This window comes from Suncus etruscus, chromosome 3, assembly GCF_024139225.1.
Source record: "Suncus etruscus isolate mSunEtr1 chromosome 3, mSunEtr1.pri.cur, whole genome shotgun sequence".
NCBI classification, from domain to species: domain Eukaryota; kingdom Metazoa; phylum Chordata; class Mammalia; order Eulipotyphla; family Soricidae; genus Suncus; species Suncus etruscus.
This window is the reverse complement of record NC_064850.1, coordinates 107,887,958-107,904,507: the sequence shown is the minus strand read 5'-3', so window position 1 is coordinate 107,904,507 and position 16,550 is coordinate 107,887,958. Positions and strand designations below refer to the sequence as shown.

General features: G+C 38.4%; 1 protein-coding gene and 1 pseudogene across 1 annotated transcript; one reads left to right on the top strand and one right to left on the bottom strand.

Annotated features, from left to right (window-relative positions):
• The first annotated feature begins 304 nt into the window (after positions 1-304).
• LOC126004430 (tyrosine-protein kinase RYK-like) lies at positions 305-2,101 on the top strand (annotated as a pseudogene).
• Positions 2,102-8,160: 6,059 nt separating this feature from the next.
• On the bottom strand, positions 8,161-16,259 carry FGA (fibrinogen alpha chain). The gene is made up of 6 exons (XM_049769637.1): positions 16,129-16,259; positions 13,706-13,831; positions 13,030-13,213; positions 11,201-11,346; positions 9,554-10,715; positions 8,161-8,870 (listed from the first exon to the last, which is right to left on the bottom strand). The coding sequence occupies exons 1-6, from the start codon at positions 16,180-16,182 to the stop codon at positions 8,161-8,163; spliced, it is 2,382 nt and encodes a 793-aa protein (XP_049625594.1). The 5' UTR covers positions 16,183-16,259.
• Between the last annotated feature and the right edge of the window lie 291 nt (positions 16,260-16,550).

Sequence of the window (16,550 nt, the reverse complement as noted above, 5' to 3'; positions counted from 1 at the left end):
TAGGCATGGTTTATAATGCCACATATTGTTTGTAGACATTTGGGGAAACAGAGGGGAAAAAACAGAACCAAATCTCATTTTTACATAAACAGGTAAACAGTTAAGATAGTGCTATTTTTTTCACATTATCCTGTATGTTTTAGCATATGAATTTTTCATATTATGAAAAGTATTCTTAGCATTCTTCTGTAATGCCACTTTAATGATTATATATCCTATCATATCCTCTACTTTTCAAGAAAGTATATTTTCTTGATATTTTCTAATATAATATTAAAATTTTCAAATAAGATTTTGAATATGGATGAGCGGGGCGGTGTGGCTGGAGCCATGGCTGCCTCCCGGGAACCCGGGCCTGAGGTCCCCGCCGCCGCCGCCGCCGCCGCCGCTGCTGCTGCATCTCCTGTTCGCGCTCTTGCCCGCGCCCGGCGCCGCCACCGCCAGGGCCCCGCCGTCCGCTGCCGCCGGGCCCAGCTTGAGTTTCTACCTGAGAGAAGACGAGGTGCGCCGGCTCCTTGGTCTTGATGCAGAACTTTATTAAGTGAGAAATGACCTTATTAGTCGCTATGCTCTATCTTTCAACCTGCTAGCACTAGTGAGAGAAATTTCCTGCACTTCACTTGGCATGCAAAGTCCAAGGTTGAATATAAGCTGGGATTCCAAATAGACAATTTTGTGGCTAAGGACATGCCCCAGGTCAATATTTCTGCTCAGGGGTAAGTTCCACGCACTTTATCAGTGTTTCGGGTCGAGCTTTCCTGTACTGGCAATGTAGATTCTGAGGTTATATACTTAGGCAGCTCAATTTGACAGTAAATTCTTCAAAAAAGTTTAGTCTTAAATTTTAAAAGAAGGAAAATGTGCTACAAAAAAACTTGAAGAAGTAAAAACTTCACCCTTGGACAAAAACACTAGCAGAACTATTTATAATCTTGTACATGCAGCTCCAACCACTTCTACACGTGTGTTTTATAACAGTGTAGGGGTTTGCTGTGCAGTAATATTTCTTGTAGCAATAATATTAGCTGTTTTGCACCTTCATAGTATGAAAAGAATTGAACTGGATAACAGCATCAGTGCCAACAGTAGTTCTCAAGGACTTTCTACCCAGACACACCAAACAATGCAACACCTATCACCAGCTCCTCAGGTTATCCTACCTTGCAGATTGAGAATGACCTTAGAAGTGTCACCCTTTTGGAAACCAAAGCCAAGGTGAAGGACATAGCAATATCTAGGGAGAGGATAACTTTAAAAGATTTACTTCAAGAAGGTACTTTTGGGTGCATTTTTCATGGCATTTTAGTGGATGAATAAGACCCAACTAAAGAAAAACAAGCATTTGTAAAAACAGTTAAAGATCAAGCTTCTGACATTCAGGTGACGATGATGCTGAGAGTTGTAAGCTGTGAGGTCTTCATCACAGGAATCTGCTCCCTATTACCCATGTGTGTATAGAAGGAGAAAAGCCCATGGTGTTACTTGCCTTATATGAATTGGGGGAACCTCAAATTATTATTACGGCAGTGTAAATAGATAGAGGCCAATAATCCTCAGGCAATTTCTCAAAAAGACTTAGTACACACGGCTATTCAAATTGCCTGTGGAATGAGCTATCTGGCTCGAAGGGAGGTCATCTGGCTCGAAGGGAGGTCATCCACAAAGACTTGGCTGCCAGGAACTGTGTCACTGATGATACACTTCAAGTTAAGATCACAGACAATGCCCTGTCCAGAGACTTGTTCCCCATGGATTATCACTGTCTGGGAGACAACGAAAACAGACCAGTTCGGTGGATGGCTCTTGAAAGTCTAGTTAATAAGAGTTCTCCAGTGCTAGATGATGCCTTTGGAGTGACACTATGGGAGGTCATGACTTTGGGCCAGACGCCCTATGTGGACATCGACCCCTTTGAGATGGCTGCACACCTAAAAGATGGTTACCAAATATCCCAGCCAATCAATTGTCCTGAGGAATTATTCCTTGTGATGGCTTGTTGGGCCTTAGATCCAGAGGAGAGGCCCAAGTTCCAACAGCTGGTGCAGTGTCTCGCCGAGTTCCATGCAGCTCTCAGGGCCTATGTCTGATTCCTCTTGGTGCCATTGCTGTGGAACCTCACTCAACTAGGCTTAGGCACTTTGTATGTCATGAGGAGTCAGTAGAAGCACATCGGTCTTCCAGAACATTGTGCCTTAGAATGCTTTAGAACCAGAACTTTTACAAGTGGACTTAAATGATGTGGAATATATTCTAGCTAACAATTTTATTAGGTTGAACAGAAACAATTTTGTAAATTTTTTGGCCCCAGATTTTTTAAAACATAGTTACTTTGGATTGGGGTACATTCTTACAAAATAAATAAGCATTTGCTTGTTGTTGTTTGTTTTGTAAATTGTTTAAACAGATACTTTGGATAGCTATCTAGTATCAATTGCTGTTACTTTTGGTCTTCAAGATAATATAGGTGATTCACCTTTACAGTTTTCGTAAATATTTAACTCTAGTCTTGGGAATGTTTTGCCTTCAAGATAAAGTACTTTTCTTGGAAAAAGAAAACAAAAAGTTAGAGAACAAATTTTTTTTTAAAAAAAATTTGTTAGAAATAGAAACTTCTTTTTCATGGAAAGTTGTTTCTTTTAAAAAAGTTAATGAAAAACTCTGCTTTCTTATTTCAAGGAAAGTAGAGATATTTGAAATTTGATAAATTTGCTTTCCTGTGAGGCAGAAGTTGATTTGGGGCAGTCAGCGGTGAACAATGAGATTTAATATATTTTTACTCTCTGGATAAAGAAATACAATTCCAGAATGTCATGTTTCTGTAGAAATCACTTATTGCACCTGGAATAGTGCTATGCAAAGAGGGGGTGCGTTTTTTATTATGGGCAAAGAAATGTAAAGTGATCAACTGTGCGCTAATCTTCAAGGCTGGCTTAAATATAAAATTGTTTTATAAAACACTTGAAAAATGAATTTGTCTTATATTTAAAAAAGATTTTGAATATGTACCATGTCATGTACATTATTACCTATTTCCTTCTAGAATAAACTCTTGAAACAATTCCTGGAGCAATAATGAGCTTGGACATTCTAAGTCTTAAAGATATATGTATTTATGAATAGCAACTATCAAAAATGTATACCAACTGGCCTTTATAACACAGAATTATTGGCACCTTTTTTTTTCTTCTCCCTTCCTATATTTTATATGTCGTTTGTTTAGCCCAGTATGATTTGGCCTAATTCATTGTTAATGCCATTGTAAATCAAGATACCTGTTTATAAAAAAGAAACAAAACTTTTCAGAATTCTAACAAGAAAATAAATTTTCATTGTTACCTTTTGAATTGCTAATATGAGTAAGATTTATAATGTTTAATGGCAATGTTTAGTTCTCTTTGAAGAATTACCTTTCAAGTTAACTACACAATTTTACAGTACCTTTTAATCTTCTAAATCATCTTTCTTGTGAATTTGTAACCATTTTTACATATAAAGATTAGAAATAAGGTAAATAACATAATCCCCTAATTACTCAAATATTTAATTTTCTGGAAAGGCTAGGAATTCTTATGCTCATAAAAAGTTTTACTGTGGTACCTTTCTCTCCTTCTTCCACCCACCATTGTAATGGTCAATTACAGGAGCACTTTGAATTGAGTTTTTTTATTATTTCTTCAACAATATTTTCTTTTGCTGTTTCTGTCTTATGGTCAGAACAGGCACAGATAGCTTAATAAATATCTCTATGTCCTTCACCTAGATCTACCATGTGTTTTGCTGCATTTGCTTTATCTCTCAGAGGAAGTCACTTGAAATGCTGTTTTGAAACAGTTTTGTAAGTATGCAACCTTGGGGTCATAGACCTATTGTGGATAGAGTCAAAGGTGGATTTAGCAAATATTTTCCAGATTTCTTTGTTGTGATCAACAGAGTATTTGGCAATGAGGTGAGGAGTGAGGAGACCACTGTTAAATAGCTGAGTATATCTCAGTTCAAACCTAGCTGATTCTCTGAAATGTCCTTGGCTTTTTGGCTTCGAAGTGTTGATTTCAGTATGGAAAATGGAAGACATGATGTCAATGACTTTTGTTTGCTGTTGTTTTGGGACCACACCTGGCGGTGTTCAGGGCTTAATCCTGTCTCTGTGCTTAGGGATCACTCCTGAAGGTGTGCTCAAACACTATATGTGATACTTGGGATCATGCCCATTCACCCAAGGCAAGCACCTTATCTCTGTACTTCCTCTGTAGCCCCAATACTTGGGCTCTGTAATTCAAAATTTTTGAATTGGGTTGTTATTGTACACTAGAGCAGAGACTCCCAAGGTTATTTGGCCTATCACTCCTTTTGAAACAAATTTACTCAGGACTCTTCTGAAAACCTACCTACCTTCTGTAAGCAGACAGAAAAAGTGCCCCCTAATTGCATGGGAGGCTAATAACCACCCCCATTCCAATCTTTCTATTGTCCCCAAGGTAGGGACGAGGGCAATGTCGCCCATTTTGAGAAAACTGTACTAGATCTTGGGACATGCCAAAGTAAAACATTAAAGACAGCCTCAGGATAAAGGGTGAAGAACAGTACATCCAGATGTAAAGTTAAGATTAGCTGGATACATAACACATTTCTTACTCAAATTTAAAACCCCCATTTCAGCTTATTCTTCTCTAGAATAAGTATTTAAAACCATGTACTATTCAAGCAAAACTTTCAAGTTCCTATTATCTGATTAATGTTAATTAATTAATTAGACTACAGGTTGTTTGAGATGGATAAGGCAACAAAATTTGATTAACAAGAAGACATGGAGGAACAACATTAAACATTAAAATGTGCAAATAAAAAAAAAAAAGCAAACAAAGCAATGCAGTAAGTAAATGTAAAATGTAAGTGTAAACAGCAAATATATTACCATGGATTTTCCAATTCATCTATTATTTATAAAAATACTTCTAATCTATTTTTTAAAAGTTTGAAACTACATGCAAAGAATTAAGGGAAGTAAAACAATTTTAAAGAAAATATAATATAAAATTGTGTCGAAAAATTCTTTTATTTTAGAAAGTCTACTAAACAGAGCAATAAAAATGTTTAAAAAGAAAATGTTATACATAGCAATCATCCACAAAATGAAATCTAGAGTATATGAGACAATATTTGAACCTATACATCAGTAAGTCATGAATATCCAAAATTCATGAAGAATTCAAACTCAGTAGAAAATAACCCAAAAGAATCCAGCTTAAGGGGCCGGGCAGTGGCGCTAAAGGTAAGGTGCGCCTGCCTTGCTTGCGGTAGCCTTGGACGGACCGCGGTTCGATCCCCCGGTGTCCCATATGGTCCCCCAAGCCAGGAGCAACTTCTGAGCGCATAGCCAGGAGTAACCCCTGAGCGTTACCGGGTGTGGCCCAAAAACCAAAAAAAAAAAAAAAAAAAAAGAATCCAGCTTAAAATAGGCAAAGGATCTGAATAAACATTTTCCCTCCAAAGGAGACAAACTAATATGGCCATAGATATAAAAAAGGTAAATATTATTATGAAAAATGCAAATTATAATCACAAGGAGGCTAAACCTCACCACTGTTAGATCAGATACCATTAAAAACTGGAATAACAAGGGGCCAGCGTGGTGGCAAGCAGTAAGCCATTTGCCTTGCACGCCGCTAACCAGCATCCCATATGGTCCCCCAAGCCAGGACCAATTTCTGAGCGCATAGCCAGAAGAAATCCCTGCGTGTCACCCGGTGTGCCCCACCCCCCCAAAAAAAAAGTAAAACACACACACACACACACACACACACACACACACACACACACACCTAGAATAGCAACTGTTAAGAAGAATGTAGAAAAAAAGAACTCATGAGGACTACTGGTGGAAGTATAAATTGGAACACTTACTATAGAACAGAATATGATTTCTTTAAAATTAAAAATAGGGCGAGGTATGTGGCTCAGTCAGAGTATCTATCCTATGTGTTGTAGCCCTGAGTTCAATACCTGGGATAACACCACACCCTCATCCCCTAAAATGATGAAAAATAGAGCTTTATATGATCCAGCAATTGTTTCTGGATATTTATATAAAGGTGATAAAAATACTGACTCAAAAGTTATTTTCACCCCCTAATTTTATTTGCAGAGTTATTTGCAACAGCCAAGATAAGGAAGCAACCTAAGTATCCATTAATGAATGAAGTGATGAGTAAGATGTGGTACAGAGGAAATTTTGCCATTTGAAACCTTTAGGACTTTGCTGGGCCTTATGTAAAGTGAAATAAGTCACACAGATACTGAATGACTTATGTATACAAGTATACCCCCCCACCAAAAAAAAAAAAAAAAAAACCCCTCAGTAGATCCAATATAAAATTCTGGAAAGTGGTTAGGTGGAGAAAAAAAAATAGCATTATATTTGACCATGAAACATTTTTTGAAAAATAAAACAAGTATATGTCTTGTCTCCAACATAAAAATCTGAAAATACAAAGTTAAATAAAATATACCTGGAAAATAAACTAAAGGATTACTCACCCTAGTGCATTAAAAAAATATAAGAAATCTTCAAATACTTTCCTAAGTAGTACCAAGAATAGCAATAACAAATGAAGTAAAAGTCAAAAGTACAACTTTTCCTTTTATATTTAATCCTTTTCTAATAGACCTATAACCTAAATCAATGAGTAACAAACAGGTCTTAATATTCTTGGGATTCAAGTCTAAATCCCAGCAGTATAATATTCTGAAAAATAAAATATTTCTATTTTCATCTTAAATTCTGTGGAGAATGAGTGTTAGCTTGGTGAGCATAAAGATAGCATGGAGCTCTGACTCTAAATAAAAGAATCATCTTTCAATGCTAAAGGAGTTCTGACCCAATAATGCAAAGATTTAGGAGCATATCAATTAACTCTACCAAGTACTTTCAAATAAAGGAATACTGGCTTTTCAAAGATAACACATACAAACTCCTGTGTTAATCTTCTATCTGTTCCATCTCTGGCCCCAAAACCTAGTACCCTACCTTCCCTCCTTGAAGAAAGGATAGTTATATCAAGACAGAAATTATGTATTATAAGGGAAATATACCTAGGATTCCAATGGATCTTTTAAATACATTTTTCAATACCTTTTTAAAACGAAAATGGCAAATAGTTCATACTAGAAGATATAAATATAACAGTGGGATCAGGAGCCATAACCACCACTATCAAAAATGCAACACTAAGCAAATAAAACATAAACTTATGTGAATATACTTAATTTGTGAAGATGACATGGATCATATGCACTTTTTAATAACTAGTTATAAAATGAATTATCAACTAATCTATCAAAGAGAGTATATGTTGCTCTAGGTGTGAAATAAAATTGAATGTTGTGGTGATTGTTCATCAGTGTGAAACTTCAATCTCCTTTTGAAACACTTGCAACTATTTAAAACCAGATTTTCAATACATCTTTGATATGGTTTTGAAATAAAAAGCAATCTGGCCCTGGGGTGGGGGAGAGGGTTTAATGGTGCATTATGGCCTTCATTGGAAAGATTAAATTTCATTCTTCTCTGCTGCTCCTGCCTTTCTGCATTTGTCTGCTCAAAGAGATGGCAGTACTCTTGCAAGTCATTTGTAAATTCCTTTACAAAGGCCATCCACTATCCTATATATCTAATTTGTAACTCACTAGCATTGGCTTAAAAGGACCTAAAGAGAATGGATAAAATTCACTTCCTTTAGCCTTTACTTTGGGGACGGGGGGGGGGAAGTGAGGGGTGAAATTCTCCCCAAAACACTCTTAAGGGTTTCATTTCAGGGAGGCTGCAAGGTGGCCCTCCCCTTACCCCACTCCCCATGGACTCTCCCTAGGGATATGACCAAATAATAGAACCTTAGCCATGCAGAAACGTACAGAGCTACTTCAAAGGGGAAAAACATATTTAAAAAAGATCAGTTTATTGCTTTGGGCACTTAAATGTCTGGGTCACAATCAGCTACAGTACCACCAAGAACTGAAATAAAGTAGCACCTGGAAATAAATGTTCAGGAGGATGCAAAAGACCTGGAGAGGAAGCTCAGTCTCCTAGCTCCCGGATTTCCTACACAACACAAAACAACACGGAGACGGGAGACTTTCGCGGGGGCCCCCTGCGCAGCCAGCTAGCTACTGGGGTGCCAGGGGCCTGATCTTCATGCGAACGACGCGGAGAGAGTAATCGGCTCCGCGGAAGGGGCCCCAGACCACCCCGTTCTCCACCTCGTACGGGCTGTTGTTGCGCGGGTCATAGGCGCCGCCGGGGTAGTAGACGCCGTTGAGATTGGCGGCCTGGCAGCTGTTGTACCACCAGCCGCCGCCATAGACCTCGGCGCAGTTCTCCTCCCACCGGTCGGCGTCGCGGTCGAAGGTGCTGAAGCGCATGCCCGCGTGGGCCGTGAACTCGGCGCCCTCCTCCGGCGAGCCCTCCTGCAGCGCGTCGCCCGCCGTGCCCGAGTAGGAGGACACGTGCAGGGCGTAACCTTCGGCCTCTGACCCGACCCGGAAGTGATAGTGCGCATACGCCGCCAGCCCCGCCCAGTCCTCCATTTCCACCCGCAGGAGGGAGCCCTTCCGGGTCAGGGAGTGGAGGTAGTCGTTGCCCAGCCAGAAGTCTCCTTCCCCCCGGTTATTCACACGGCCGAAACCTCTCTTGTAGTCTTGCCAGGTGCGGTTAAAATTCAGGGATCCATCCATTCTCTGCTGGATCAAAAGCCATCCTCCCAAAGCGGTCTCTTGATCGCAATAAACAGAAAAAAGCTTACTGGATCCTGGTAGGTTGATAGTGAAAATGCCACTTTGGGCACCTGAAGGATGTGTGTGGAGGACATCATCACAGTCTAAAAAAAAAATTAAGCTGGTTGGAAGAAATTATTCTTATTTCATTTTTTTTTTTATAACCAAGATAGGCCTGGCCCAGATTAGAGACAACAGAAACTGGTTTATTAGCCTTCCTTCTTTCCTGGCTTCCATGGGGAAAGAATGCACTGACCCTACCATGGAACTTTGTGTGGATGGAATTTATTCATGCTTAACAGATTGCAAAGGACTATTACCCCCAAGGACTTGAAACTTGTTTGCATGTTCCAATTGATAGCAAGTAGCCAACTAAGATATCTACACATCATTTTGTACTCATGTACTTTGTTGTAACCTGAGCTCAATGTCAACTGAGATTTGCCCTAAAAATAGGATTATCGAGTGACCATTTCAAAGCACACATTTGGGATGTGAAAGAATTTGGGTAAACAAACTCAAAATCGAGTTTCAGAAGGAGTCGTGCATTCTTTGAACACGTATTTATTGTATGATGACTCTGTATTGCTAGACATTTGAGAATACAGAGATGAACACAATAGACAAAGTCCCTGCCCCCATGGAACTTACAGTCTAGAATGAAAAACAAACAAAAAAGATGACTTCTTAGGTTAGGAAAGAAGTGCAAGGTGCTATGGGGTACAGTGCAGGAGTCATATGATCTAGGGACTCAGGGAAAGTTTCCCCAAAGGAGAAGTGTGGATACCTCTCGTAGTGCGACCTCTAGTCTTGCCTCTTCTGGTGGTGGTAGCTCTTCGGGCTTCATGATCCTCATCTCCCGATTCAACTGTGGAGCTTCCTTTGCTTGTGGTTACTGTTTTTCTGCTGTAACTTGAAGTTTTACTAGATAACTCTGGGACCCCAAAATGGTGAGAGTCACTCTCCTCTAAGTCTCTGAAGATGTCAGAATTTGAACCCATTGACTGCATCTTACTGTCAAAGCCTCTGGTCAGCTCTTCAAATGTCTTTCGAGTTGAGTCAGTGTTAAAGAAATCACTTAAGTCAGAGTGCTTTAAGCGAAAATCATCTAGGCTACCTGTACTAGAGAAACTAAAGTCTGTATCACCACAATCAGCACCATCGTCTGAGGTGACCACTTCTTCTTTAACTTCTTTACGGCCATCTGCACCAATCACTGTCTTAGTAATGGTTTTGGAGCATGAGCGTCGAAAGTTGGATGTGCTGCTAGGCCTCTTCTCATTACCAATCAGAAGTTCCTTCTCTGTTTTAGAAGAGACCAATTTATCTGTGTGGTAGTCTTTCTTTGCTCCAGGATTTACACTTCCTGGGACCTCTTCAAATTCACCCCAGTCTGGTTGACTTGGCATGGTGTTTCCATGGCCTGAGCTATCTGGTCTATAAGCTTCAGATACAGAGCTATCTGGATTCCAAGAGCCACCAGGTCTAGAGCTCTCTGGTTTCCATGTACCAGCACCACCAGGTCGAGAGCTGTCTGGGTTCCAAGTGCCAGCACCCCCGGGTCGAGTGCTATCGGGGTTCCAATGTCCATGTCCAGGGTTCCTGGAACTTTCAGACTCTGAATTTGGTCCATGAGGAGAGTCTCCTCGATTGGTCCCATCTTTGCCAGTCTTCTCTAATGTCATCTTCATCTGCTTCATTCCCATGAGTGCCTTCCACTCTTCAGGGGCAGCCTGAAGCTGGCTCTTAAAATGTCCAGGAACCAACTCCGAATCGTGAGTCATTTTTATCAATGGTAAGTCTAGCCTATCTCTAGAGGGATTTAGATTTATGGCAATAACCTGCTCAAGTTGCTTCTGTTGGTCTTCATAGTCCCTTAGGTTTGTATCACGTTTTAAAGTCCTACTGCATGACCCTTTGCAAGATTGAATCTTAATGTCAATGTCCACCTATAGAAAAGGAAAAAGATGACAGGGAAACAAGGTAAATAGAAAGCAATAAATTTAATTATATTAGGTTTTAGCAACTCTGATTTGTTTTTTTGAAATGGACTTCACATTTGAATTGGAGTGTTAAAAACCAATACTATTTCTATCATTCTTAATGAAAGGCATTTTGGGCGAATCTGGGGAAAGCAATAAGGGAGTATTTGAATTAATCTTAAAACAAATAAAATGTAAAGCAATATTTCCATTGAACCTGACAATATAGATTCAGATACTTGATGGTGTCCCAGCTTTGGAATAAAGCTAACAAAAACAGAACATTACATCTAAAATTTAGCATTTATATGAACTTAGAAATATTTAATATCAGTGTTTCTTTCCATCAACTTTAGGCTTAGTGGTTAAGTAGATTAATTGTACTAATTCTTACATGGAATATAATAAATATACAAAAGAAGAGAGTTTGTGGTCAGGGCCATACTACTTACCTCTAAGCGTTTCATATCCACCAGCTGATCCCTCACATTTTTTTGCAGAAGGTGGATATGCTGTACTTGTTCCATGACTTTGCGCTTTAAGACCTCAATTCTGCTTCTCAGATTTTCTGACACTTGGCTATATGCATTATCATAGTCTGAAATAGAAATAAGGATAATAATTGACTGATAATGACTGATTTCTTTATAATAGCCAGCAAAAGAGTTTGGCTTATTGCTATTCCCCATTTTATTTTGAGGATAGTGTGTTCTTTGAACTTTTAACTTGTAAGTTCCAGGTCTAGAAGTCTTTAGACATCATTGGGCATCATTGTTTTCTGCAGTCATGAAGGATGTTAAATCGGATGGCTAGCAGCAGTTAGAAATTGTAAACACAGAAGAGGAAATTTCTTTGGCATCTTAAAAGTATAATTAGAATAAAGCTAGCAGTTTGAGAGGGTGGGGAGATAATTCAGTGGTTTAGTCCCCTGAAGCACATAGCTGGATATTCCTCTGAGTTCCCAGTCATTGCCAAGGTGGCCCTGGTGATCCCACCACCACACAATTCAAGCAGAATGTTCTCAAGCCCTAGTATTGAAGTGATTGGCTGAATATCACTTGGAGTGATCTCCAAGTGCCCTGAACACTGCTTGTAGTCATTGCCCAAATAAAATCAATTTGATCAATTTAATCATAGAGCTGAACATTTTCTTGATAAACAGATTTAATTTCTATCTAAAGAACTGAAATTGTATCAAGTTGCTTAAAGCTATCGAATGCTTATTTTGGGTCAATAGGATAACTCATTTGCCATTTAATATGGGGTGTTTGACATTACATTAATATCTCCAAAGCAAGGCTGTGAAGAAGAGGAAATCCCAAGAAGCAAGATCTCAGTGTGTAGCCAATGCTATGGGTATGTCTTAATGAGGCCTTTTTCTAGTCCTGTGTGAGAAAACTTTATCATGATGCTATACATTAAACTTAAGAGCAGCCACAAAATCATTGAGTGGAATTTGTGGGCTCAACCCCCAGCTCTGCACTGGATAGTTTTGTGTCTTTGTGCAAATTTCTTGACCTCTGAGTTCCTTCCTCTATATGAGATAAAAATGTGTATTCTGAAGTAAAAAAAAAAAAGCCTATTCAAGGGTTGTTCAGTGTCACTGAGATAGATCAGCTGGTAAGGTGCTTGATTTGCACAGAGCTGACCCATGTTCCATTATCAGCACCCTAAATCGTCCCCCAATACAGTGAGGTATGATCTTGAGCACAGAACCAGGAATAAACACTGAGCACCACCTAATGTGGGCCAAGAGCTAAAAAGCAAAGGAGTGTTTGTGCCCAGATAGTTTTTGTCATATTTTCTTTAAAAGAACATTCCTAGCTTCTCATTTCTTCTATTCAAAATTCTGACTTGCTTTGTGCTCTTACATAATACCAAGCTATGCTGTGGTGTTATGTAAAAAGGCTAAACTTTTTGTTATAAATTAGCATAAATGAAGCCCTCCTTAAAATTCAACACTATTATAAAGGTACATTTCTTTCTTCTTCACCAGGCCATACCTGGTGATACTCAGGGGGTTGTGGCTGTGCGCTCAGAAATCACTCCTGGCTCAGGGGACCATATGGGACACTGGGGATCAAACCTAATCTGTCCTGGGTCAGCTGCGTGCAAGACAAACAACCTACTGCTGTGCTATCGCTCCAGCGGCCCCAAAGATACATTTCTTTTTAAGTATATAAGAATAAAATTGTTGTTGTACAAGAAAACATATGAAGGATATTTACTTGTGTTTTTTACTGTGTGCTATTGAGTTATACACTAAATATTTAATACTTACTGTTTGCTTTGTGAAAATCCCCTCTCAAAGTATCTAGTATATTGCTGGTCAGTATATTAGAGTCCTTATTGTTCTTCTGATAATTAAATAACGAGTTTTTGAGTTTAGTTACTCTGTTTGTAAAATCTTGGTTGACTTCATCAATCAACCCTTTCATTCTGCACCCAGAAGGGCATTTGGTATTCTGAAAGCAAAGAGGTAGAAAAAAAAATGTGTTAAGGGATTTACAATTTTAAGGTTTCTAGTTAGTTCTACTGCCCCTTCCCCTTCACTGTGTCAGTTCCTTTTCTGTCTTCCAAATAGTTTAAGGTGACTAATTGGACACCATAGAGAAAATCTATCTGGAATGAGGATGATACAGTAGGCCATTAGTTAGATGGTACAAAATTCCAAGTCATAATATGGGTTCCTCTTGCCTGATCAAAAGTTGCATATCTGTTCATTGTTCTTACAAAGCCAGCTTTGAGGAGGTGAGTTTAATAGAGCTTTTTAGCATGGGCTCCTATTTTGCCTTGTTTGTTGTAGGAGTGTGGAAATAAATAAAACAAAATGAAATAAGCTATTAGATTCTTTTCCATTGAAAATAGTTTGTGTGCCCTCCTTCAGTGCATTTCTAGTGTGAGAGAGAAGAGAATGCTTGTAGAAGATGCACCCTTTCCCCTGGCTCATAGCTCACCCATTCATCATCAGAGCAGAAGGGCCAGTCGGTCTCTTTGCAGGCTGACTGCTGTCTTTCCACCAGTCTTGGGCCACGCACTCCACCTCCTTCAGCTAAAAATTCACCTTTGTCCGTTTCTGCTGTCTGTAAGGATTTATTCACAAAGGAGAGTGTTAGGCAGGCAAACATGTGATGCTTGACTGACTATATATCCCAGGAAATAGGAGAGACTTGGGAATTTAGAGCACCATATTCTGAGATCTACTAAGCTCTCAGTTCATTTTTGGAATGAAAATCCCAATACTCATCTGATGAACATAAAAGATATTTAAGGGTAAAACTGGTATAAAATTAGTGGCATTATTTTAAAGGATTCAGTAGATAATGAAAATTATTTGTGTCAACAAATATATCAAGCCTTTTTATTTTCACTTATATTTAATTAACAGATAATTGAAAATTCAAAGAACCCTTTCTTATACAATTCTTGTTTCTTTAATAGAAAAAAAATAGCCCCATGATTTTAGCCCAGGTAAGCTTAACTTATCCACCAATGGAGCAAATGTGGATCAAAGACACAATTAAACCCAGATTGTTTTGTTTGTGCTTTAGTTTGCTTAGTTATATAATGACTTTGAAAGCAAAAGTGTTGACTCATACTGACCACTTTTTAAGAATTTTTAAGAACATCTTTAACTTGAAATACAAGATAAAAATTTCTATGATGGTGGACTGGAACGATAGCACAGCAGCAGGGCATTTGCCTTGCATGTGGCTGACCTGGGACATACCCAGGTTCTATCCCCAGTATCCCATAAGGTCCCCTGAGCCCATCAGGAGCAATTTCTGAGTGCAGAGTCAGGTAAGTAACCTGAGTGTTGCCGGGTGTGGCCCAAAAACAAAAACAAAATTTTTTTTTCTATGATCGTTTTATAGGTAAACTAGATTCTAAAAATATTCTTTCAATGCTACTTTATGTTCTTATAAATCAATGTGAGTTTTAGGTTTTAATTATTTTTACTACCAATTTGCGAGCATGTAGTTGTGATTATTTCATCTTGATAATTTATTCTTATAACTGACTAACATTTGTTGTTTTTTTTTAAAAGAAGCATGCATATTAGATCGTGTTAGGCTAGTTCTTTTGCATTTTATGAATCATAAGTAACATATTTCAGTGCATGGTTCAAAGGGCTCTGGCCAAGTAAACTACAAAAATAAAGCAATTTATTAACAAGTCAATTATCAAATAAAAAATCTAACCATCTAAAAAGTTTCAAGTGTTAACAATGTTAGCTTAAGCAACCAAATGGAATTTTCTTAAGGAAATAGTATTTTTAAAGAAATAAAGTTATAAATTCAAACATACTTCAAAATAAAATGACAATAAAATGGCAGTTATTACTAATTAAACTAATGAGAGATAAAATTGAAACTTATGCACTACCAAATAGAAAATGATATCAATTTCACATTCCATATTTACATTTTTATTATGTTATCATAAAGGAGAAAAATAAATTAGACCAAGTCTCTATTTTTTTAATTTGTTTTCTTTGGATATTGACGTTTAAGTGGTGACAAAATATTAATTAGAATAATATACAACCTAGAAAACTAAGAAAAATGTAACTGAATTTTTCAAATATTTATCATTTTATAAGAGATGCCCTGTTAATTAAAGAAAGTTTCTGGGCCGGAAAGATAGCATGGAGGTAAGGTGTTTGCCTTTCATGCAGAAGGTCATTGGTTCAAATCCCAGCATTCCATATGGTCCCCGAGCCTGCCAGGAGCGATTTCTGAGTGTGGAGCCAGGAGTAACCCCTGAGCTCTGCTGGGTGTGACCCAAAAACCATTAACCAAAAGAAAAAAAAAAGTTTCTCTTCTTTTCTGTAGATCTCAGGGGGAAAAAATAGCAATATTTAGTGATTATCTTAGAATAATAAAATGATTCCTCAAAAGTACATTTCCTTATCAGTGAATCTTTTTATATTAGTTATATTGAATGCTTCTAAAGACAAATTATTTTTAACATTTATCATAAAATAAAGACAAAAAATAACCTTTCAGAAAAAAAAAACATCAAACCATTATTTTGCTTCCTAAGGACATATAACAAGAAATCAGTACATTTACGTTTTTTAATTTCAAGAAAGTTTTGTTCTGCTAACAGAACTATCTTTATGACACTGAGATAGGCAAAGATTTCTTCCCCTTTGAACAAGAACCAGTGTTTTGTTACTAAATACAGGAGAATTCTTCCCTGGTGAATTTCCATTGCTCTTAGGGCCACTAAATCCGGATTCACTTTCTCTCTACTCTGAGATGTCAAGTCCACCTGAAAACTCATCTCAGGATACCCATTAGACTGACTCAGACTGGTAACCTCTTGTGGAATAAACTCCAGACAAATCTAAAAGAGAAAAGAACAAGGTCCATACCCAAACTGTGCCCATCACACTGAGGACCAGACAGAAGATTCTTGTCGAAACCATCTTTGCAGAGGGTGGAGCAGGCTCCTGAGGAGCACTCCAGCTGAGAGAATGGTTTCTTCCACTCTAGGTCCCATCCCATTTAAATCTGCGGGGCGCTCGATTAATCATTATCTTAGTCCTGTTTGGAAGCCAATGTGCACTGCACATCCCTTGCTCCTTCACTAAGATCACACTCCAAGAAATTCTTGCTCAATTTCCCACAAAGCTTGTTTGCTTCCAATAAGCTGATGCAAAGCTAGCTGCATTTGGGGGAAGATTCCACATTCCAAGTGCAGGGTGACTTGGAAATGCTGAAGGGGACAGAGTAAGACATGCTTATTCTTGTTCACCTGAAGAAAGAGTGCATATGGCCCATTGGGGAACAGAGA